We start from the raw sequence: 24,747 nt of genomic DNA, 5'->3' as shown, positions 1-24,747 counted from the left end.
TTCTGGGCTGGGGAGATGGCTCAACTAATCAAATTTCTGCTGTGCAAGCGTAAGGCCCTGAGTTTGATCCCCAGAACCCACATGAAAACGGGGGGACATGGTTATATGTGCTTTGTACTTTTAGCATTGCAAAGGTGGAGACAGGTGACTCCCTGAGACCTATTGGCCAGCCAGCTTAGCATATTCAACAAACTCCAGGCCACTGAGGCACCCTGCCCCCCAAAAAAATGAGGCAGTAGGCAGATCTCTGTGAGTTTGAAGCCAGCCTGGTCTACAGAGCAAGATTCAAGACAGGCACCAAAACTACACAGAGAAACCCTGTCTCAAAAACAAAAACAAACAAACAAACAAAAAAAAACACTGAGGCAGATGGTTCGTGAGAAAGAACATACATAAAAATTAAACAAAATGAAATACCACTTCATGATGGCTATTGATCTTTGGTGTTCCTCGGTCAGAAGCTAGATCACTACGGCCTTTGTCCTTGCTGTCACGTGGTCCAAAGAGCTTCCTCACACAGCTAGTCTGATAAGCGACTGGGCTTTGATGCCAGGCTGTCTGTCACCACCATCTGTATGTTAACTATTTCATCATCCTCAACCGGATACACGAGAAAATGTTTTAAGAACCTAAAAGCCCTGCACACACTCATGTGCTCTGTTCATACTGTTGACTCTGATGGGATGGAACTCAGCCTCTACCTCAATTGCAAGAATTCTGAGTTAGTGGAGTTTGGGTTAATGAGGGTTTTTTGTTTTTGTTTTTGTTTGTTTGTTTGTTTGTTCTTGCTGCGTTTGTAAGAGACTGGAACAGTATGTAACATGGTCTAAATCTGCGTTTAAATTTTTTATTTGTATTTTCACAATTTCATATACAACATACTTTGTATGTATATAACATACTTTGTCCTTATCCCCAACACTACCGTTACCCTCTCTTATCTCCGATCCCCTCTCCCTCCTGCCAGACCACTGCTTCTCCCCATTAAATCTCCCACCCCACCCCTGCACTTCCATGGACTTTAAAAAAGTCTTCTGTGCCCCATTACTATTAATTAGTCTGACTTGCATGAACATGGGTAGGGGGTTATTTACTTGAGGAAGAACAATTTACCAGTGTTTAGACCACTGAGGAATATGACCTCTTGCTCCCAGCACTTATTAACTGCCTCTTGTTCCTCTGAGAGGAATGGGGCCTCATGAGCTCTATTTCTCCCCTGCTGGAGTGTTGAGGGGCTCAGTATTGGGAGGTCATGTGCAGGTAACCACTGTAACTGTGTGTTCATGAGTGTAGCAGCTCTGTCATGTTCAGAAGATAGCATTCCACAACATTCTCCCTATCTTCTGGTTCTTCCATTCTTTCTTCCCCTCTTCAGTGATGTTCTCTAAGCCCTGGAGAGGGCAAAATGAATGTCTTATTTAGGGAGGAACACTCAGCAGTCCTTTATTCTCATCGCGTTCATCACTTATGAGTCTCTGCATTACCTGGTGCCTGTTAAACAGACACTTTCTGACCAAGGCCAGAAGAAGCACTCACTAATCTATGTATATAAACACAAGTTTTAGAGGGCAGTTTGACACCTTGTCCACTTAGCAAATCCACAATAGTATGTTCACCCTGTGGCCTATGACCTCCTTCTCATGGGCTTGTGACCAGGTTTACAGTGCCAGGCATGAATTACCTCCTTGGAGCAAACCTCAAATCTAACGCAAAAGCTGTCCGCTAGCCCTCCATCAGTCAGCACTGTGCCACCGGTGGACACATATTCCCTGGTAGGTGAGTACTGCAGCTCATAGGGCTCACAGCTGGGTAAAACTATTGATAGCTTTTATCCGCTGGCAGCTGGCTTTTCCTTCCGGCATTATATGAAAGCTAACCAGTGGGAAAGAAACGTAAAGCTCACTTACAGCGTGATTTCTCAATGTCCTGCAATCAAAATGTGTGCTTTTCTCCTCAGCATATGGTATTGTCTTCTCATTTGCATGTCTAATCCCATTCCTAGAAGACAGATATAAGAATGTTGGACCAGGTGTCTGAGTTTTCAGGCAAAAAGCAGGGACCAGGTCCTATGGCTCCTACCTATGTATTGTGTGCCTTAACTAAGAACGCTCTATCCAGGCTTTAGTAAGAGGAAGTCTCTTCTGTGAAATGGGAGACTACTATGGTTCTCTTCCTGTTATGATGGGCAATCGTAGAGAGTTAGTCATGTGGCCTGTAGCTGTACACTGTGGCTGTAAGGTATATGAACAATTTTTAATTGGTGTGTAGCCTTCCTTTTTCATCTTTCTTTTTCTTTTCTTTTTCTGCCTTTGATGGGCTAAGATACCTTCTAGCTTCAAGGTTCAAGTCTCTGTGAGTTACCAAGATAGTCTACCTAGAGATGCTAATGAAGGGTAGGCCAGAGGCTAAGCCCTCTGGGAAAGAATAAAGTGCCTGGTCAATGTTTATGCAGGAGAGTATCCATGGCTGTTCAGTGTCTGCCCAGTACAGTATACATGACTGTTCAGTGTCTGCCCAGTACAGTATACATGACTGTTCAGTGTCTGCCCAGTACAGTATACATGACTGTTCAGTGTCTGCCAGGAGAGTATCCATGGCTGTTCAGTGTCTGCCCAGTACAGTATACATGACTGTTCAGTGTCTGCCAGGAGAGTATCCATGGCTGGTCAGTGTCTGCCCAGGACAGTATACATGACTGTTCAGTGTCTGCCCAGGAGAGTATCCATGACTGTTCAGTGTCTTCCCAGGAGAGTATACATGGCTGTTTAATGTCTGCCCAGGAGAATGTATATAGTTGGTCATATCTAGGAAAAATCCTTAGATGAAACTTTCAAGATTTCTAATAATAAGTTGGGCCATCCTATTCCAAGACAAAAAGAAACTGAGGGACTTTGTGAATGTGAATGCTGGAATCCCTCATTGTATCTAGTGCAAGGAAGTTTCCAGTCTGTACTTAAGCTCTTCTAGCCGGGAGGATCCTCACAGTACAAGCCTGAAATGGAAAGGGTTCCTGTCTGTTTCATTTTGTTTTGTTTTCATCAGGATATCAGGATAGCCTGTCTTGCAGCCACAGGTATAAAGTAAGTGCACATTAACTGCTTGTCCAACAAACTCATGAGCAAAAGAGAAGAAAATAATTTTAGGAAGGAAATGAAGAAGTCTACAGAGGAGAGAGCGCTTTAAGGCCTTATAAGGTTCAGATTACTGTCTTGAAACATTCTCCAGCTCGAGAAATGACCTGCAGAGGAATGCACAGGCCTCTGTGTGCTCTCTTTTCTTCAGCTTTTGTTACCCTCTGCTGGTGAAATCCTGTGACCCAATTGACAAGAACTGCAAAACTAATAGAGAAATACTTGCAAGTTCAGAAAAGTCACAAGTACTCGAGTGTTAAAGGCCCTGAAGGACCACCCCATGAGTCATATGGCTATTTTATGATGTTTGGCTGTTTTGTTTTTAATGTTCTGTGACTTGGGATACTCTGTGGGATCCAGAGTATTTTTTTAAAAAAGACTTCTGCAAACATTCCACTAATTCTGCAAATATTCCAAGAACGAAATGCTGAGTTATCTACCCAAATATCCCAAGGAACATATATTCCAAGGCCCACACCGATGTCATGCAGGGTGTTCTTTCTCTTCGGTCGCACTTATCTACCTTTGAAGTAGTTATAATTTATACTCAGAGCAAGATAACAATCTTTTCTACACTCCAAATCATAGAATTTTAAATATAAATTTGTGCAACAAATTTATTGAGCATGGGCTATGTGCCAGATACTCAGCAAGCAATTGGAGTAGGTACAAGGAGTCAAAAGCCCTTCTCCCAAGAGGTGCTTACCCTGGTGGGTGAGAGTTGAATGACTGTCGTGGAATGGATGGGTGCTTAGCAGACATGGCTTCAAAACCCTTCCTGGTCTCCTGCCAGGGTTCAAACCAAGTATTAACCCAGTCGTAGCGCCAAATATTTCTTCTTAGCATTCTCCGTCTCTGCGGTTTTATATTTCTGCACTTACCTATTTAGTGCTTGTCTTTGTCGTTTGTCTCTCGGCTTGCAAAGGGTCAAGGTGAAGAAGATTCAGCTTCCTTACGTTTAGCAGAGCCTGATACATGTATGTGCTCAAATATTTGTTCAAAGAATGAGTCAGCCTGAGAGGAGAAAATTACAGTTCTGTTAGCGGAGCAGCAAGAAGCCCCAGAGGAGGTCTGACATTCGAATGACTTTCAACTTTGAAAGATGAAGAAAGGTGCCTAGTGGAGAATAAGAACACATCAAGGCCACGAGTATTGAACATCATGGAGTGGGGGACGTAGTTGCTGTTTACTAGAAAGTATGAATGGGAGGGTAAGCTGAGGCCTAGACCATAATTTGAAGGTCTTGAGTATTTTCAGCTTTGATTTTTCTCCAGAGGGAGAAAAATAAAATGGGAGAGACAAGTTAAATTCTGTGATAATGGCAAAAAATATCCAATTTTTCCTGTGAGTAGGATTAGTTTTAATTCTTAAATTTTGAATTCCAGCTGTGAGTTTGTGTTTTCTTTTCTTCTGTGCCTGCTCCATTTCCACCTTTAGGGCTGTGTTTACCTATTGCCAAAACACTCACATAGAACTCCCATCACCAAAGTTTCAGCTGTGGGCTCATACCCAGGACACTACTATGGTTTGAAGGAGCCCCATCCCTCCCACAAAGGACTAGGTATTAAGGGCTGGGGCCCAGAGTACAGTGTTGTAGGTGCTTTGAAACTGTAAGTCTTAGTGGAAGGTCCTTAAGGCGCTGGGAGGAATTTTCAGACCTCAGCCAATCTAAATCATTTTGTTTCCTGGCTCCCATCTTGAGCTGCTTGCTCTGCCATGTCCATATAAAATGTGCACCCCTTGCTAGAAAAAAAAAAAAGCAGAAGGATCAGCAAGCCAATGACTTATAAGCAGCCTTTTTTCTTTAGAAGTTCATTGTCTCAGGTATTTTTTATGTAAACCTGGCTAACATAGATATCATATAGCTGAGGGTTACAGCTTAGTTTTTAAATTTTTAAATACTTTCATGTTTTGGAGAGGCTCAATTTTTCTTTTCATTTGTATGTATGTAGTGTGTGTGCATGTGTGTGTGCGTGTGTGTGTGTGTGCATGCATGTGTGTGTGCGTGTGTGTGTGTGTGTGTGTGTGTGTGTGCATGCGTGCATGTATGCACGTTTTTGGATCTACCCAAACATTTCTATAAAATTTCATTTTTCTAAGAAGCAGTGAGATCTCTTTTGGTTATTATTATTGCTTTGGAAGCCAGTGATTTGTGTTAAAGACAACTCTCTATATATTATTTACTCTGAATGGAATGAGATTGGCTGGAAGTTCTGCCTCCAAGGAAATAGCAGAGCTCTGATTCATACTCATTTGTAGTTTTCAAGTTAATTCTCTTATCAGATTTCCTTTTATTTCCTGCTGGAGCAATGTGAGGGTGTTTGGATGGAGGCAAAATATCTGGTGTATATCCTTCCAAATTTATGATGAAGAAGGTCACATATACATTTTTAAACAGACTCCTTTTTGATAATGAATGAAGAATAAAATTTTGAAATGCCATCAGCTACAAAATTTTTCTTTTTGTTGGTGTTCTCTTTGCCTGTTGATTGCCTAATGATGGTGAGAGAGGGCCAGGCTGAGCCAGGCTGTATTTCTTGTCTTTCCTTTGACCACCTGGAGTAGTTTTACTTGTGAACAGTCTGCCTGTGGCCAAACCATTAATGACCAAAAAAATAAAAGTGTTTCTTTTCTTCAGTGCAATTCCTTCCCCAGGCCAATTTTTAAGAATAAATAAATGAAGAATTCCACTTTAGGCTACATTGATCTTCAATTATGGCCAAATGAGAACTGTAAAAGCTATTCTCTTCTCTATCCAGATTCACCTGTCCTGTTCTCTGCCATGCTTTCTACTGCTGGGCTGTGCTCTGCAGGGATTCCATCAAAGGGTCCTTTGACACCTGTAGGTGTTAGTTAGATTCTGTTAATGAGGACTGCTATAGGAAGTCAGGGGCTGGGGCAAGTAGAGTCAGGGTATCGTGGCCCATGATTTCCTCTGTGTGTGCTCATCTAGGATAGACCGGACCCTTAAGAGAAAAGTTCTGCCCATCTGGCCTTCTCTTTTCAACTCTTTCCTTCAGGGTTCTGACTATGGCTTCCTGTGCTTGTCCCTCTGGGCTCCTAGGCAGGAAACAGGGTAGCTTGTCTCTATGTTATATCATCTTGCTGCCCTTATGACCGTTTTCAATAGTCCTTTTACACATAAAGACTTCTCAAAGTATCTTCACTTAAAGGTACCATCTGCCGTTCTATGTAGTCTACACCTACACATTGGACCCATGTTCTTAGGAGGAGGCTGTCAATTGGGAGTTGGACCCGGATAAACTCTTCTAACATGCTTCTCCATCCAGATTTATCCTTTCCTTTAGTGCTTCTTGTGCAGGGAGATCATTAACTCTTGAAATGGCCTATCTGTGATTGGGAACACTGTTCCTATGTTACATTTAATTTCTCCTCTTTGGGATGCTAGTTCTTTCTGCACTGAAACAAGAATAAGAAAGTCTAATGTTCGAGCCAGGTTCTGTGAAGACTACAGCAGTAGACTCAGAGATGTTTATCCTTAAAATACGTATTTAGCCCATAGATTTTCATCTGATAGGAACATTATGACTATATTTAGATGTATGTGTAAACCCATAGGGACCACATTCAAGAAGGGTCATCATATTTTTATCACTTATGAAATACCTAAGCTCCATCAGTTGAAATTTAAGTAAAATAGATTTTTCAATCCATAAAAGAAGAAGCCTTTGACCTTTTCATTCCCCAGCGAGGAATCAAAGTCACTGTCGCTTGATATAATTCAAAGACAGAATTCCACTGTGGGACTGCTGGGAGGGTGTTGAGACATTAGAATATGGTTGGTTGAGTCAGCAAAGATTTAATAGCAGCATCCATGTGGTCGCTGTCCTCTAAATGCCAAGCAGTGTGCGCTGTGTATTGTATGTGCTACCTCATTTAATCCTTATGACTATATGAGGCCAATCCTGTTATTGGGTGCAATGCATAGAAGAGTTCAGGATAGACAGAGATCAATAAACCTGCCCCAGGCAGGCAGCAGAAGTAAGCTATGAATTCATGTCTGCCTAGAGCCAAAGGGGGTGTAGCCTCAATGCTTGGTGTCAGGACAACAAGAGGACCTTCGTGGCTATCTGCTGGTCCTGAATCTAGGCCTCTGGGTGCTGTCTTACATCTTCAGGTAATTCATATTTACAACAAACTTCAAGAAATGCTCCTCTACACTATTATTATTAAAAATGCCTCTCTGGTTCTCTGGGACTGTTGCTTCTGTAGGAGCGTCCATGAGTCAAGTCCAGCTTCGGCTTTTCTTTCTTTGAATTTATTACTAACCTTTACCCTCACCAACCACCAACCCTCACTTCAGTCTACGGCTGTGTGATAGATTCGTTCATTAGTCAATCTCTGAGGAAGGCTGGACTGTGTCTCTTATGAAATATCTAAACCCTATCGGTTAAAATTCAAGTAAAACAGACCTCTAAGTCCATAAAAGAAGCCTCTGACCTTTTAGTTCCCTAGGGAGGAATAAAAATTTGTTGCTTGGTATAATTTAGAGAGATATAGAATTCCACATTGGGACTACTGGGGAGGGTGTTTAGAGGCATGAAAACAGAGGGTCCAGCCTGACCTCTCCTCCCTCCAAAGAGAAAGTGGGGGAAGAATCACAGAGACTCATTGATTTCTCATTATAAGCTCAAATATATAGCATGCTCATTGGTACAGATTCAACAACTACTAAATGGAAATGATCTCCAGTTTCAGGAAGGCTTGTGTTCACTTGACCCTGAACATTGGACAGCCTGCCTTGCCTCTGCTTCTGTTGGATGAACTAAATATGGTGTTGAGAATGGGGGATGGGAAAAGAGACTAACTTACCTTCCCAGCCCTCGAATGCAACTAGAACCATCTGACTGTGATTTTTCCCTTGCACATGTCCCAAAGGAAGCTGGCTAAGAAGCAGAAGGAGACACAGACTGGAGCCCAGAGGGAGATGGGCCCCGTGGCCTCAGCTGACAAGCCCACCACCAAGCTCAGCGCCAACCGCAATGATGAAGGCTTCTCCTCCAGTTCTCAGGATGTTAATGGATTCAGTAAGTCAACTACAGTGAATAGAGTACAGTGTCAATTTGGGTCCTGGTGCCTCTCCTGTGGATCACTCACAATGACTAAGTCCAGTGAACTGTGGGATCAGAATCCTTTCCTGGGATATCAGAGAGGAAGGGTCTTCTCCCTGGCAAAGCTTTGGGGTAGCCCAACCTGATGTAAAAAAGAATAATTAAGAACATGGGACTGGGGAGGGGGCTCAGCCAATGGACATGCCACATGAGCATGAAGACCTGAGTTTGGATCCCAGCACCCAAAGAAAATGTTAGTCTGGGTGGTATGTGCCAGTAAGCTCAACACTGGAGAGCTAGAAACAAGGGGACTCCCTGGGGCTTGCTGGTCAGTCAGTCTAGCCTAATCAGTGAGCTCCAAGTCCAGTGAGAGAACCTACCTCCAGAAATAAGGTAGGGAGTGATTGGGGAAGTTATAAGATACCAACTGCTGATGTCCACATGCATGCACAAGCACACACATGCAAATACACGTGAATGTACACATACCCATAAACCACATATTCAAAAAAAAAAAAACAAACAAACAAAAACGAGAAAAAAACAGAATCTATGCCTAAGCAGATGGAATGGGAACAAGTCATCCTAAATAGAGACAGGTAGTTAAAAATAATAATAGTTACAAAGGAGGAGGAGGAGAAGGATTGTGACCTTAAGGCAAAAAGCATACTGTACTGAATTTAGTGGCTGACAATTTTCAAAACTATCTCGCATGTACTGTGTAAGGCAGATGAGTCATGGAATGTTTCTATCTTCGTCCCTAATATTTAAGAAACAATTTCTAAAATCCTAAAGCTCAGGGTTCCATGTACCTACTGGAAGTTGTACCTCCTGAGCCCTAAACAGTTCTATTAGGTCAAAACTATCTTCATCTTCATGGAGTTAATAAGGCATCCTTGGCTAATATAAGTAGTTTAGATTCCACGGTTGATTCATCCAAAGGAGCACTCCAAGGCTGGGTAGTTATAAGCCTGGTTTGGTGGCCAGGTTTGAGAAAGCTGCTTTTCATTCTTATCTTTCAACCATGCTATAAGCTAGTTCTTTCCTGGATTTGATAATAATACAATCACTTTTCACTACATATCTTATACATTATAGACAGAAGGAACCACATTTTGTAAAGACTACTTTAGATATGGTCTTTCTGGGGCATGTGGAGTGATGAGAACATGAAATAGTAAAAGAAAACCATCTATGATGATATATATATAACACCATCTATGATGCAGACCCTCTCGTCTCCTTTTCACCACAATCCTATGGGATACTTAGTTTTGCAAAGCCTATTTTGTAGGGAAGAGATTTTTGTTTCAACTTCCCAGAGTCACATAGATCATCTCATGGATTTAAGACCCCTAAGCTGGAGTGCCGCATAAAACTTGGAAGGTTTAGCCAGGCGGTGGTGGCGCACGCCTTTAATCTCAGCACTTGGGAGTCAGAGACAGGCAGATCTCTGAGTTTGAGGCCAGCCTGGTCCACAGAGTGAGATCCAGGACAGGCACTAAAAGTACACCGAGAAACCCTGTCTTGGGGTGGGAGGAGGGAGTTGAATATGGCTTTTACAACAAAAATCTAAAAATATACTGATGATCTTATGAACAAATATTTAATTTTTGCTTCTTCTTAGAGATGAGAGGCTATCTGTGATCTGCTTAATCCTGCACACAGCCCTTTCCTGCCTTAATATAAGTGAATTACATGGACTCATGTACTTCCTAAGGATGCTGAAGGGGGAGACCGACAAAGAACTGGAAAGGCACAGGAGGGATGAGTAGGAAACAGGCCTGGCATGACCTTGAAGAAAGGCTGGTGCTGAGGTGCACTGAGTTGTCCCTGGCCCTTCTACTTTGAGCCTTGCAAGTTTTTCTTGAAACTGGGCCTAGTGATACTGACTCATCCCAAACTTCTCCTGTAGAGCTCAGCCTCGTGTGCATACTTTTTTCTTGTTATAAAAGCACCTTGGAAAGGCATCAGATGCTGAAAGATTGTGGTCCAAGAAGCTTGACAATCACTGTGACCCTGCAATTGTAGGTATTTAATCTCAAGCTTGCTAGTCACATGGGAAAACAACCTAGGTCACACTGATTTCTTGGATTTCAAAGAGAAATATCACCACTGTTTTCACTATGGACAAAAAGTTAGACCCTCCAGATAAAAATGCTAAAGATTGGGGTGGATTCTTCACTTAAGAGAAAGAAAGGGGAAGAACATTCAGTGGAATCTGATGAGGCATTTTAAAGATCAAGGATAGTCTTCTCAAACAATTTGATGTGTGAGGTGTCCATATTTTACATTTGTATACACACACATACAGAAAACCATATGAACTCCTATGTCTCTGTGTATATATATTTATTTTTAATGATATTCCTTTTTAAAAGACGAAAAAATCTTTCAATTGACTGGTTATATTCAGTTATTATGAAATCTTGCATTTGTTTGAATCATTGAATATTTTAGAATTCTTTCTGCGCATCTAGTATCTAGGGCTGCAGCTGTAAAGACACTCTGGGGATTTTTTCTTTTTTTGAATGCCCTAAAATGCATCAGGTAACTTTTAGAATGCCCTATGGAACCACTGGGATGAGATTTGAAGGGGGAATGTGTAAGTAATGCGTACACTGGAGATGTAGAAATTGTTTCTAAAATCACCCTGATGTGTGTAAAATTGAATCTATTTTCGTGACATTAGGGAGGTGGTTGTCTGGCTTCTGAATTGGCATCTTTAAGAGTGACTGAGATTATGTGCAAATTTTGAGGCAGCATTGAGAGAGGAAGAGCAGGTGAACTGTTGTTACATTGGGTAAGATTGTAGAAGGACATGCTTTAGGCAATTATTTCATTATTGAGCATGTGAGCCCTAGCTTTATGCAAATTCTGCCTCTTCCTGCTTAGGTCTGTGTTCTAGCCTTATCTATCACCAGTGACTGCTACGTTTGGCAACATCTATTCAGTCAAGCCTCCCAATATTGTATAGGAACAATGACCTCTGGGACAGCAGGGTGACAGGGCTCTGTCAGATATGGGCTGTTGCTGTGGAGTGCTTAGGTATTCTTTTAAAAGCAGTGCATGAAACATTTCAAGGACAAACAATGCGCATTGTTTTCCATTTAAAGAAAAGCTGGCTTTTATTAGGTAATCTGATTGTGATCTTGGCTGCCTTGAGTACTTGTAATTTTTTTCCTGTGATCTTTAGCTCACTGGGATTGTTTTCTGGGTCTTTCTTCAAGTACTAGCCTCATATATCATGCTTATATCTGCTTCTTTATCTTCTGTATTTGTGTGTCTTCTCCTGGCTCATTTTCAGACAGAATAAAATGTTTCAAACGAAATCACAGTTGTATCCCTAGGACACGGGAGCTTGTTCACCTTTCTCATACTGTGTTTAGACTTCTTTGTTCACTGGCTAACCTTGACTGCACTCCCATGGAGCTAGAGTTACAGGAGACTGTGAACCACCTGATTTGGGCACTGAGAACCAAACTCGGGTCCTTTGGAAGAGCAGCAAGCAAGAGCCTTTAACCACTGAGACATCTCTCCAGCCTCCAGAGAAATAGTTTTATTTGTGCAACACATTTCAACAGTAGATCCTTATTTCCATGTCGTGGATAACTTATAGGTTTAATATGGTGCCTATTCTACAAGTAAGGAAATGGTGGTACAAAGTACATGGTCTTTGACAGGTCATAACCAGAATACATTTTTTTCCTTGTATCAGTTAAAGCCTATCTACATAGTTCTGCCAAGAATTTAGGGAAATGCCCAACAAGAGCACCAATGATAAAATAATAGTAAAAAAATTAAGATCAGAAAATTATAAATAAAAAGAAGAAAGTCAATGAAACATTATAATATAATTATATCATAATTGAATATAGATATACCGGCTAGATCATATTGAAATCACTAGACATTGAACCATTAAGTGCTCTGCTAAGTCAGGAACAGTTTGAGACAAGTTGTTATAAATTAGGAACACACCTCACAGATAACATTTTCAAGATATATTTATTATATCTTTTTATTTATGTATGTGAATGTGTATGTGTGTGTATGTGTGTGCAGGTGCCTGCAAAAGTTACTAACTTTTAGTTATCAATCTGTCTCTCAACTTCCTGGTAGCAAACACTCAAAGAGGAGGCTAACTTGAGGGAGTACCTGCTATGCATTGGCTCCGTGGCTTTTTGCAAATTCTTCTCAGACTTCCTCAGAATTATGCAATTTCTATATTGCCTCCATTTTGAAAATGAGGACACCAGGTTTGAGGCAGATAAAGTAAACAAGCCCAAAGTCACACAGTGCAGAAATAGTACAGACGAGATCAGGAGCCAAATGGAGTTATCCTCCCTCAAACCAGAGCCATTATTGTAGCTTGGCAATTGCCAGCTTTACTGAATGAGCTCTTTGGTACTGGTAGAGACAGACAGCACTATTCCCCAGTGATAGGGCGGGTAAATTTTCTACCATGTGAGCAAAAGCTGCCACCACCTCTCTGTTGAACACAGAGGTCTGTATCTAGATACTGCTGTGAAGCCAGTTTGATTGTCAGGAGGTGCTGGGCTCTGTGACGAGCATTTAAGTCTAGCCTGGCAGCAACCCTGTCCTGACCATATGTTTATTACTGAAACTACTTGACAGTAAACTATACATTCATATATTAAAACATCTCCCTAAAATTCTTTGAAGAATTGTTAAAGAAATCTGCATCCAAAAGCACACATTCCTCTTTGCAAATTGGACATCTTTGTCTTTAATCTTCATCAATCCCTCTACCCTGAAGCTGGATAGAAAAGACACAAAGGCAAAATAGCCCTGCAGAGTGGGAGGACAGTGCCTCCTCCCATCTCCTCTATTCATCCAAACTCTTGCTGCAGGTGCACCTGCCCAGTAGATACTCTCACAAACAGGTTCAGCAGGAATTGTCCCTCTAGGAGATTCCTAGAAAAGCAAGACCCTAGATCAGTGGTCTCACCCTCATTATTACTGAGCTGGAGCAATCTGCAAGAAGATACAGAAAGAAATGAACAGGAATGGCTTCTGGCCCCTGGCTCACCACAGGGCAGGAAAACAGAGGTCCAGACAATGAGCATCTTTGTTGTATGACTTTGTGATAAAGCATTCTGCACAAAGAGCTCTAGGACTCTTCTCCATCTTTGTGACCAAAATACACCTAAGAGTACATTTCAAGAACAAAAATGTGCATTGTTTTCCATTTAAAGAAACACTGCCTTTTCTTTAGTAATTTGATTTTGATCTTACTATCTTGCATATTGATAAGTTTTCCCTCTGATCTTTTGTCCTTTTCTGGGTGTTTCTTCGGGTGCTGTCCTTGCATATTGTGCTTACGTCTTCTTCATCTTATGTATTCGTGTGTCATCTTCTCCTGGTTCATTTCAGTCCAAGCAGAAATGCTTCAGGAGCTGTTTTCTTCTGATGATGATGAGAGTAGCCCCGAAGCCTGAGGCATGTCCCTGTCACTCAACAGACAAAACTCATAAAAGGATTTCTTTGGGCTCAAGTCAGGGAATGTTTAAGTTTGATTCCCTCATAGGATGGTTGAGCAGAGATGGGGCAGGCAGAAGGAAGCACCCGGTGAAATGCAGCCTGATTTATTTTAGAAATACATTCTGTAACTAGAGACATTGACATTGGGAAGATAGATGAGGACTTTAAAATGTAACCCGGACTGGAGGGGATTGTGGTGAATTCCTTGGGAAGGTGAGCCAGCGACAGAAATGAGTCTTGGCTTTTTCTGGTGTAATTGTGGACTTGGTATGTGATGTTGATGACTGTTTCCTCCACTGAAGACCTTATCTGGGTCTGTTTTGTTTTGTTTTGTTTGCTAAATACTTTCATATATATTTTATCTAGTCCCAAGCAACATGGCTAGGTAGAATTTTTACCCTGGTGTTATAAATAATATAGCCTAAAATCTTGAGCATGGTTCCTGGGTTCTCTGTGGTTTCTTGTAAGAACATACACTTGCCGTTGCCCAAGTCTCTGGCCATCAGAGACTCATGGACAATTTATTTATATGAATGAATCAATCAATGAATAAATGATGGAATTAGGATTCATACTAAGATTTCTCTAATTCCAGACCCTTACGCTTTTCTCAGAGTGAATTTCATCTTCTATGAACTTGAAATCTGTCACTATAATTTCAACTCATTTGTTTCTGTTTTTCCACCTATGTACCAATCAGTAGCCCAGTGCTGGCTTTGTCTGCCCTCTGGTGTTGGATAGGGTAATGGAACCAATCTTTCTCTTCCTGTGGCACCCACCCCCACCCCATCTGTTTAACTATTAGTCTGAAGTTTCCCCTGCACCCAGGCCTTCATACAGGCTAAATAGTCCCACTTCAGTTATCAGGCTACATACACATCCCTGTTTTCAATCTGCTCAAAACCTCAATTGGCCCTTCTGTCTGTTTGACCCATACTCATAAAGTAGAGTTCCCAAGATAACCATGACACTATTCCGGGCTAGGACTTCAGAGAACTGTCTTCATCCTCACTCTGGATTCCAAACTGGCATTCCAAATATACTGTTTATGCTTGAATTAATGTCCAAGTATCCATCACATGCCTGCCTACTGTAGATACCATTGTTTCAGCCAGGGCTGGCACATCCTGCCTATGTGAAAATGACTTTTCAGACCCAAAAGGAGAAAGGATTTGATATCTTATTTATATCAAGTCCACCAAGTTATGTGTTACTTCCAACTGTGTCACCACTGACATCATTTACTCTTCCAGGTCTGGAATCTCACAAAGGGAAAATGTTTGTTTATAGTTATAATAATCATTATCCTTATTCAGGAATTAATGATATTGTGGCTGGATAAACGGATTAGAGGTTAAAAACACTTGCTGCTCTTGCAGAGGACCTGGGTTCAGTTCCAAATACTCATGTGGTGGTTCACAATCATTAATGACTCCAGTTCCATGGGATCCAGTGCTACCTTCTGGCCTCTGTGGGCACCAGATACACCTACAATACACAAAAATGCATGTAGGTAAAAGACTTATACACATAAAATAAGAATAAATAAATCTTTAAAAATAGTTAATGATATCCTCATTTCAATGCAGAATACTTAATATCGTATTTATTAACATCATTAGCATATTGAGAGGATTAAATAAATATTGTAAACTGATGATTTAAAGATGAAGGAACCAAGATTTAAAAATAGAAATAAATAGAGCTCCTAAAACTTTGTAGCTTTAAATGTTAGAGTTAGACCTAAAACTTAGGTCTGTCTGACACCTCTGTCCTCATAAAGGAGTGGTTAGTCCTTTATACCGCCTTATGGAAGATTGGCATTTTTATTGTCATTTTATAGACAAAGAAACTTAAGCCCTTTCTAACTGTATAGAAGTCAACTGAGCTGTATAGAGTTTGGGTCTGGTTAATTTTGGCATGAGATATTTTTATTTATTTGCAAGTTCATAAAGAAAAGAAACTCAAGTCCACAGACATTGAGTCATCCACTTAAAGTGGTGTGTCCCAAAGCCCTGTCTCTGAATGAGCACCATCAGCAGGGCAAATGCTTAGGGATATACACTTTCAATATGCCTTTCAGGTAATTCCAGTGAAGTTCAAGTTTAACAATCACTAGCTCAAGGTAAAGCCAAGGTCTGTCAGACTCTGGAGCTCTTGTGTCTTCTTTGCTAAGTTATCTACGATATTAACAAAGTTACAGGCTCCCTGGGTGGGAAAGCTCCAACTGCTCCTTTCCCTGGAATGGCTGTTTCAAGAGGACATTGCTGTCCTTCAGATATTTGACCTGAAGGGTCCTAGCATGTGTCAATACAACTAAAACTCCCCCTGTCAAGGGTTCTCTCTCAACCATATGGGATTTTCCTCTCCTTTTACCTGGAAAGTGAACAACCTAAGAGTCAAGATTGAAGGAGTGGAAATTTCCAAGACAAAGCAATGATGAGTCACACAGCAAAAACCCAGAGCTCAACAGAGCCTCGCACAGAGAAATGCAAAAAAAGAAGTGCAGAAATTCTGTTTGCAGGAACAATTATCTTTTCTGGTTGCTCTGGGATTAAATTGAATCTGGGAGAAGAATTGAATGTTACAAGCTTGCCACCTCCAGTTTTATTGAATATTTTACAGGGATTATTGAATATTTTGCAATCATCCACTTGACTGACAGATAAAGGACACACTTATTAAACCCCTGGAAACCCAGAGTTGTGTGGAATTGTTTGCTCTTTGGAAGAGAGAAATGGGAATGTAAGTGGCCCTTAAGAAAGTGGACACATTGTCCATTACAAACACTAAGGAGTTAGATTGTGGCAAATTGCTCAGAAATTTTTTGAACAAAAATGGATGTAGCACAATAAATAGTAAAAATTAAGAAATGTCTAAGATATTGTCTGATCCAGGCTTCTTTTATTAGAGGTGGATAATTTGGTCCTGGGGGGTAGTTTCTAAAGATCATTCATTAAGTCACTAATGGAATTAAGAATAGTTTGTTGTCTGCAGCCATCTAGCTCTTACTCAATAGCTTTCTTCAAAGGGTTCAAATGCTGTGTATACTGTATAATCATTAGTGGCTTGTCTTCTGGTAGTTTCTGCATACATCCCCCTGTCCCCAATCTGATTTCTGCACAAATAGAACTTTCTCAAATTGAATTATCCTTTTCATCTCCTCGTTATGGGAGTAGCTGAGGTGTTCCTTTAAATATTCATTGAATGTCGACTATAGGGGAAATATTATAGGGATTGTAAAGATAAATAAGACACGGTCTCTGCCTTCAAGGATATTACTCTCCTCCATGAGGAGACTTGTAAGTGGATCCGTTTCAATAAATATGGTAAGTGATAGAGGAAAGGCATGTATAGTGTCCCTGGAATGCCAGTCAGAGGCTCAGCAGGTAATTAACTCTGTCTAACTGAGTTAGCAACTGCTCACTTAAAGGCCATGCAAGAGAAGACTTGTCCCAGGTGAAAGGTAAAACAGCTTGGATGTGTCTGGAGCATCACAGACTCAGAGGCAGAGTCCAGTGCACTCTGCTGAAAGCATATGGTAGTTGAAACTTACTAAGTAAGGACCTCACATCTGTGTCCAAGCTAAATTCACATTCCAGGAAGGCTAACCTATCTGAAAGCTGAATGACCGTAGTACCAGGTGCCCTGGCTTTGGGCTGAATCTGGGCTCGTGGCCTCCTTGAGTTGCACAGCTTCATCTTTGCATTGCAGGAATGGGGACAGCATTTCGTCACCGACAGGGACCATGAGCTGGCACAGCCATTCCTTCCCAATAGCTTTTCAAAAGGACATCAGTGCGGCAACAAAGCTGAAGGTGCTGCTGACAATTTCTGCTAGGCCACTGAATCTCCAGAAGAAAATAGAGGCATCCTCCACACTTCACAGGTGGTCCTGAGTTATAACAGGGCACTTAGAAAGTACTTCTTAGAGTAATCAGGGATAAAGAAAAGATGCTGGAAATGTAAATAAGTAGTTGCTAGGTAGCAGGATAAACCAAGTCTCAGAGACCATTTTTTCTTTTTTAATCTCCTCAGCTCTAAGCTACAGCCTGGATAGGTGAAAACCACAGATAATTCTACTACCTAACACTTTGTGAGTAATTACTGGACAAGGTGCTTTGAATGCCTCATTTCATGTAATATTAGAAGTAATCATGTGGTGAGGTTAAAGGAACCTCAGAGAGTTGAAGTAGCTTACTTGATCAAGGTCATGTAGGTCCCAAAGAAAGCAAGCCTGGGTTTGAAGCAAGGGCTTATGGGATTGACCTGTCAGCAGCCCCTCCTTCTAGTAACAATTCCTTTACTTGACTTTCCTACTCTCCTTGTTTCTCACTCTTTTCTACAACCGTTTTCTCTTTCTTCTTTAGCGGGTGCTCTTTTTTCCCCCTCAACTTCTAACCACTGAGGTACCTGGATCTTAGTCCTGGAGCACATCTTTCCTGTTTTATTCTTGCTCCAGGTGGCTGATGCTGCTGCTGAGATGATAAACCAAGGAACAGGCCAGATTGGAAGCAGGTTTTGGTTGGAGTGGGTGGTGCTTAAATCTCAGCCATTAGGTTTGAGGTACTAGTGAGTCACTGAAGAGGTGTCAGGTAGGCAGCTGAAGCTGGGTTCTTGAAATCCATCAGAAAATGTCCTGGAGACACAAATGTTAACTCTGCCTTATACACAAGGTGATTAAAGACACTGCTATAAATAAATAGAGAAACTGAGGATCCAAGTGCCTCTGACTCCTATAATCTTCCACCCCCTCTTCTGCAATGATCTCTGAGGTTTGGGAAAAGGGAATGTGCCATAGATGTCCAATTTCAATGTGAGCATTCTACCGGCTTTCATTCTTTGCACCTTAACCAGTTGTGGGTCTCTGTATTAATCACCATCTACAGCCAAAAGCGGCTTCTCTGATAAGGGTTGAGAGATGCACTAATCAATGCATGTAATGGTTAGTTATGAGAACTTAGTTTCATTCTATGTCTATTTAGCATAATAATAATGATAGGTCCTCCCCTAGGTCATAAGCCTTGTCTACCCCCAGGTTCTTGTCCCTGATAACGGTGCCACTTAGGAGTTTAAACTTGTGGAGTGGACCTTAAGTCCATCAAAAAATGGTTAGTTACTCCCATGACATTCATACCACTACTGCACAAGTAGGCCTGTCCTGCCAGGCCAAAAGTTATCGTAGATGACTGGCCATCACTTTATACTGGTAGTGTGAATAGCACCTTCTGACACTGTAAAAACTGCCCAGTAGGAATATGGCTCTGTATCAGTACCAGCCCATTTTTTTTTTCATGTTCTCTGACTCAAGTGTATGGTGTCTTCAGTGAAGATTCTTATTGTCAAGTTCCGGAGGGTAACCAGAAACACTGACAACAGCCTATAATGTTTGAGGTTCTGTGGGACCTATATGTCCAACAAACCATTCATGGCATTGAGCTTTTTATTTGTTAACCTGTGGTATCTGGCAGGGGCATTGTCACCAGTTATAGGGCAACTCTATTTAGAAATTTTTTATACTTGTGTGTGTGTGTGTGTGTGTGTGTGTGTGTGTGTGTGTGTGTGTGTATTCTACAGCAGTAAGGTTCCATATGACTTCTTTGAAAGGTCTTTAGTGTCCGTTATACCCCCATATTCCCTCTTCTACCCACCTGCCCCAGGTATGATGGCTCACACCTGCAATTCAAGCACTGGGAAACTGGGGGTAGAGGGTTAAAAGTTCAAGATTAGCCTCACCTATATAGCAAAGTTGATACTGACCTGACCTATGTGGGATTCTTGCTAAAAAATTTAGAACAAAACTAATTTTTTAAAAAGGATGGCTTATTCTGAACTTTCAATATATCTAGAACTCATGTATTTTTCTCAATATCTACTCTCTCTATTCATCTCTGCCCAAGCCATCATCACCTCTTACCTCAGTAAAATATCATGGTCCATAAATAATATATAATAACTGTATTGGCTGGTTTTGTGTGTCAACTTAACACACGCTAGAGTCATCAGAGAAAGGAGCCTCAGTTGAAGAAGTGCCTCCAGGAGATCCAGCTTTAAGACATTTTATCAATTAGTGATCAATGGGGAGGGCCCAGCCCAAATGGTAGGTGTGGCCATCCCTGGGCTGGTGATCCTGGATGCTACAAGAAAGCAAGCTGCACAAGCCACGGGAAGCAAGCCAGTAAGCAGCACCCCTCCATGGCCTCTGCATCATTTCCTGCCTCCAGGATCCTGCCCTGCTTGAGTTCCTGTTCTGACTTCCTTCAGTGATGAACAGCAATGTGGAAGTGTAAGCCACATAAACCCTTTCCTCCCCAACTTGCTTTTTGGTCATAGTGTTTCATTGCAGCAATAGAAACCCTAACTAAGACAATAACAAAAAATAATAAATAATTTCTATATCCATTCTTGTGTTTCTCTACTCCATTTTCCCATAATAACCAGGGATATCTTTTTAAACCAAAGTTTAGGATAAGGGCCAAAGGTAACATCCTGAAATCTTAAACTATTCACATCTCCCAGGCTTTCACATCTTACTGCCCTTTTCTGTGAACTTCAGCTATGCTGTCCTTTCTCATAGAATTTTATCTATGCCATTTCTCTATCTAGACTGTGGTAGACAGGCCAGATCTAGCCTAAGGTATCTATTAATATAAATAAAGTTTTATTAGAACATAGTCATGCTTGTTTGTATATTTTCAAGCAAATTGCAGCTTTCTGTAGCTGGAGAATTTCTCTCCAGCCCCCACCAAGCCTCGCCAGTCCCAGAGCCCACTTATAAAATAAACACACCAACTCTTATATTATTTAAACTGCTCAGCCATTAGCTCAGGCGTACCATTGTCTAGCTCTTACTCTTATACTAAGCCCATTTCTGTTAGTCTGTATGTTGCCACGTGTTCCGTGGCTTTACCTGTTGCCTCTACATGATGCTCCCTGAACGGCAGCTGGTGTCTCCTCTCCTCTACCTTCCTCTCCTTTTCCTCTCTCCTCTCTGCTAGTTCTGCCTATACTTCCTGCCTGGCTACTGGCCAATCAGTGTTTTATTTATACAGAATGATATCCACAGCAGCTTTCTTTAGATTTATTTTATTTATGTATTTTATGTAAGTGGGTACTTTGTCTACATGTACATCTGCACACAAGAAGACAGCATCAAACAGTTGTGATCTACCATGTGGGTTCTGAGAATTGAACTCGGGACCTTCAGAAGAGTAGTGAGTGCTCTTAACCAGTGAGTCATCTCTCCAGCCCCACCGGTTTGAATATTTCTATAACTATTTTTGTGCTATGATACTGTAGTTCGGGACCTTCAGAAGAGTAGTGAGTGCTCTTAACCAGTGAGTCATCTCTCCAGCCCCACCGGTTTGAATATTTCTGTAACTATTTTTGTGCTGTGATACTGTAGTTAGTTGCCATAGAGACCACTTGACCCACAAATCCTAAAATATTTACTCCCTGACCCATCACAAAAATAAGTTCCAGCCCCTAATTGATCATTTCAGCTCTTGACTCAAGTATTTTTTAATCTTCTAATCCCTTTATCCAACTCCTTCCCTTTTATCAACAGTATCACTCTGTTGTGTTTCCCCATTTTTCCCCTCAAGGCTGACTGCAGTTTTCAGACACATTTTTCTAAGATCTATTTTATGAAAGTTCCAAGGTGGGGAAAAGCATTTGTGGTTTATCGCTCCCCTGTCCTCAGCATGTAGTACAATGTCTGTCACAGAATAGGTACTCAAAACTCTTTGTAGCAAGTGGATGGATAGATAGATAAGAATTAGGCAGAGAAACACTATGTGCTCAAAAAACTGAAAGGAATATTTGGCATAGATGGTGCCACGTATGGTTGTACTATTTTCAACATCTATGAGTGGATACAGGTGGAGAAATGGATCAGATGTTCCTTTGCCAATCAGATGTCGCCCAGATCTTAGCCCGTCTGTTGCATTTATCACCAACCTCAGAATTCCAGTACTCAAAATTATTTTACACATTCATTTTCATGGTTCCTGGAATTCTGGGAGTTGTTAGTCAAACGAGCCTTTGAAACTTAGTCACTAGATAGTCGGAGAGTGTGACCTAATCCACCACCCCCCCCCCCCCGATCCCTTGAGCAGTAAAGGCTGTAAATGAGAGGTCTTGAAAGTGCATACGAATAGGGAAATCTCAGTTTGACTGCTTGCTGGCAAAATAGAGAAGGCAAGAGAAATAGCAAAGCAACACTTATAACAAGTAACAGCAGATTTGTTTCTCACCTGGCTGGCTGGCTGCACATGTAGACGTGGTGTACTTATTTGATGGTGTCCTATTGACCATGAGCACTTGTTACACAGATATGGTCCATGTAGCCATGGAGAGGCAGCTTCCCTCTTGCTCTGAGAACCACAGGCTTTCTATAATTAGTGAAACTTACTTACTAGTTAAAAAGGAAAGCATCTGGAGCTATTTGGTTTTCTAGGTAACGAGAGAGATTTCTAGATGGGATGTGATATATAGGTGAGATGTACACCTGTAGGAAATGTGAATAGGCTCCATTGGTTAAGAAAAATATTGTGGAGGAATTGGATTTTACCGAAACAAAAGTCAGAATCAGTCAAGGCAGAAAAGGAGACCCAAGTGACCACTCTTTATCTACCACATCAAAATTTGATGGCATGAGAAATATCAGTCACTATGTTTTGTCCACAGTTTGGTGGGCCAGGAGTTTGGACAGAGTGTAGGGGATATTTGCTGCTTCTTGATAATGCTAGGATGTCCTGAGTGGCTGGAAATGGCTATGACAGCTCCCCTTGGGCCTTATGTCTAGCACTTCAGTTCTTTCTCAGGTAGCATCTGCTGGGGATGAAATGGCCAAATGACTCTGTTGTTTGCATGTCTGATTCCAGGGCTAAAATGACTCAAACATCTGGAACAAGCTAATACCGTCTCTCCGCATGCATTGACAGGCTTCGTTATAGCATGGAAGGCTCAGAGTAATCAGATGTCTTCTATCATCACCAGCTTCCCCCAGAGAGTGTATTTCAGGAAAGTCGGGAAGAATGCCAATTATCTAAAAAATGAGGTCTATGTTCCAGCATCACTGCTGCCTATCATCATTGGGAGCAGTCATAGGCCAACTTAACTTGAAGAGACTTGAGGGGCAGACTCCATTTCTCTACAAGAGATATGGCATATGCATACAGGAGGAGAAAGAATCAATGGTGTTAATTGCTATCTACTACATAATGCAGCTTCTTTGGTGAGATTTGAGACATGTACTAATCTATAGATATAACAACTAATCATCAGGAGTTGGTTTAATACCATGCCCCTTTAGTATCAAGTTCTCCCCTAGAGCCTATGACCTGTCTAACTATGGGTTCTTGGGCCTAATAACTTACCAGTTAGCACAGAGATCCACAACTGGTCAAAATGAAAAGAATAAGAGACTGTGAAATACTCAAGCCTAACTGGGAATTCTGTAATGCACACACTCCACTCAGTTTCAAGACTCTGGGATCATTGCATAAGAGGAAGATGGAAGATTACAGAAGGTGGAGGCAGTGGATGACTACAAGAAAACTGTTTTTCAGACACAACAGGGCAGATGCGTATATGAACTCAGAGAAGTTGTAAGTAACAGCATGCACAGGACCTGCACAAGCTCAGGACAGACCAAGTCCCAGTGTGTTGCACGAATCCTAAATGGCCTTATAATAAAACCCCAGAGCCAGATATTGGGATAAATGCTGAAAGATAAGAGGAAACAAGCCACAGCTTCTACCTCTTACCTCACCAATTCCTCAGCCTGAAATTGCATCTGCAAGAGAGGGAATTCCTGTCTCTCCCGCCTTATATTCCTTTCTCTGTCAAGCCATATCACTTCCTGTCTCAACTTTCCTAGTGCTGGGCTTAAAGATGTGTGATCCTAAATGCTGGAATTAAAGGTGTGTGACGCCACTGCCTGGCTGTTTCTCTTTTAGGCTGGATTAATCTCATGTAGCCCAGTGTGGCCTTAAATTCACAGAAATCCAGACAGATCTCTGGTAGGATTAAAGGTGTGTGCCACCACTGCCTGACCTCTGTGGCTAACTCTGTGGCTGGCTCTGTCCTTTGATCTTCAGGCAAGCTTTATCTCTTACATTACAAATATATCACCACACCAGTGTATTTGGGGGAGGTAGTTACTAAGTTTCACCTCTATCTGAGGAGCTATTAGTAGGTGATAGCTTCCGAGAAGGGGGAGAGTTAGTTTTTAAGGATGTGGCACCCAATAAGACAACCTCACTTCAGTGGATGGCCACTTATCCCAGAGTATGGAGCCATAACAAATTGGACTTGATAAGTTAAAGAAAATAAAAAGAGGATGTGAAGTTAGGTGTGTATAGGATGAGTAGAAAGAGAAAGGGTGAATATGATCAAAACTCAATGAATGAATGCCTTAGTTAGGGTTTCCATTGCTGTGAAAAGACACCATGACCACAGCAGCTCATTTAAAGGAAACTTTTAATTAAAGTGGCTTGCTTACAGTTTCAGAGGTTCGGTCCATTATCATCATAGTAGGGAGCATGGTGGCATGCAGGCAGACATGGTGCTGGAGGAGTAGCTGAGAGTTCTGCATCTTGCAGGCAACAGGGAATCAACTGACTGTCACATTGAGCAAAGTTGGAGCAAAAGACACCTCAAAGCCCACCCCCACCGTGACACACTTCCTCAAACAAAACCATACTCACTCCAACAAAGCCACACCTCCTGATAGTGCCACTCCCTGTGAAATTATGGGGATCAATTACATTCAAATTACCACAATGAAATTCTCCCCAAATTACTAAAAATATGTACTTTTGAAAGACTCAGTGGTAGCTATCTTAGAGACAAACTGGCACATTATTCTAAAAGGACAAAATGAATACACAGGGACAAAGAAGTATAGCAACATCTGCTCTGGCTAAAAGTCAGTGTGACCAGTATGGATGGTTCACAATTTCCCAGTTTCAAATTTTGTTAGCAACAACTCTGCTGTTACCAAGAGTTTGGTAACATATCTGCAGAATTTCTGCC

General features: G+C 41.5%; 1 protein-coding gene across 1 annotated transcript in view; it reads left to right on the top strand.

Annotated features, from left to right (window-relative positions):
* The window catches only part of Ptprt (protein tyrosine phosphatase receptor type T), an 805,504-nt gene that overhangs the window by 664,143 nt on the left and 116,614 nt on the right, over positions 1-24,747 (top strand). Inside the window, exon 15 of the mRNA XM_059258971.1 lies at positions 8,031-8,179. Within this exon, the coding sequence (XP_059114954.1) occupies positions 8,031-8,179 (149 nt within the window). The remainder of the gene's footprint in view (positions 1-8,030; positions 8,180-24,747) is intronic.

The sequence above is a fragment of the Peromyscus eremicus genome, chromosome 4 (assembly GCF_949786415.1).
Source record: "Peromyscus eremicus chromosome 4, PerEre_H2_v1, whole genome shotgun sequence".
NCBI lineage: Eukaryota > Metazoa > Chordata > Mammalia > Rodentia > Cricetidae > Peromyscus > Peromyscus eremicus.
The sequence above is the reverse complement of the archived record's forward strand: the minus strand, read 5'-3'. Positions and strand labels throughout refer to the sequence as shown.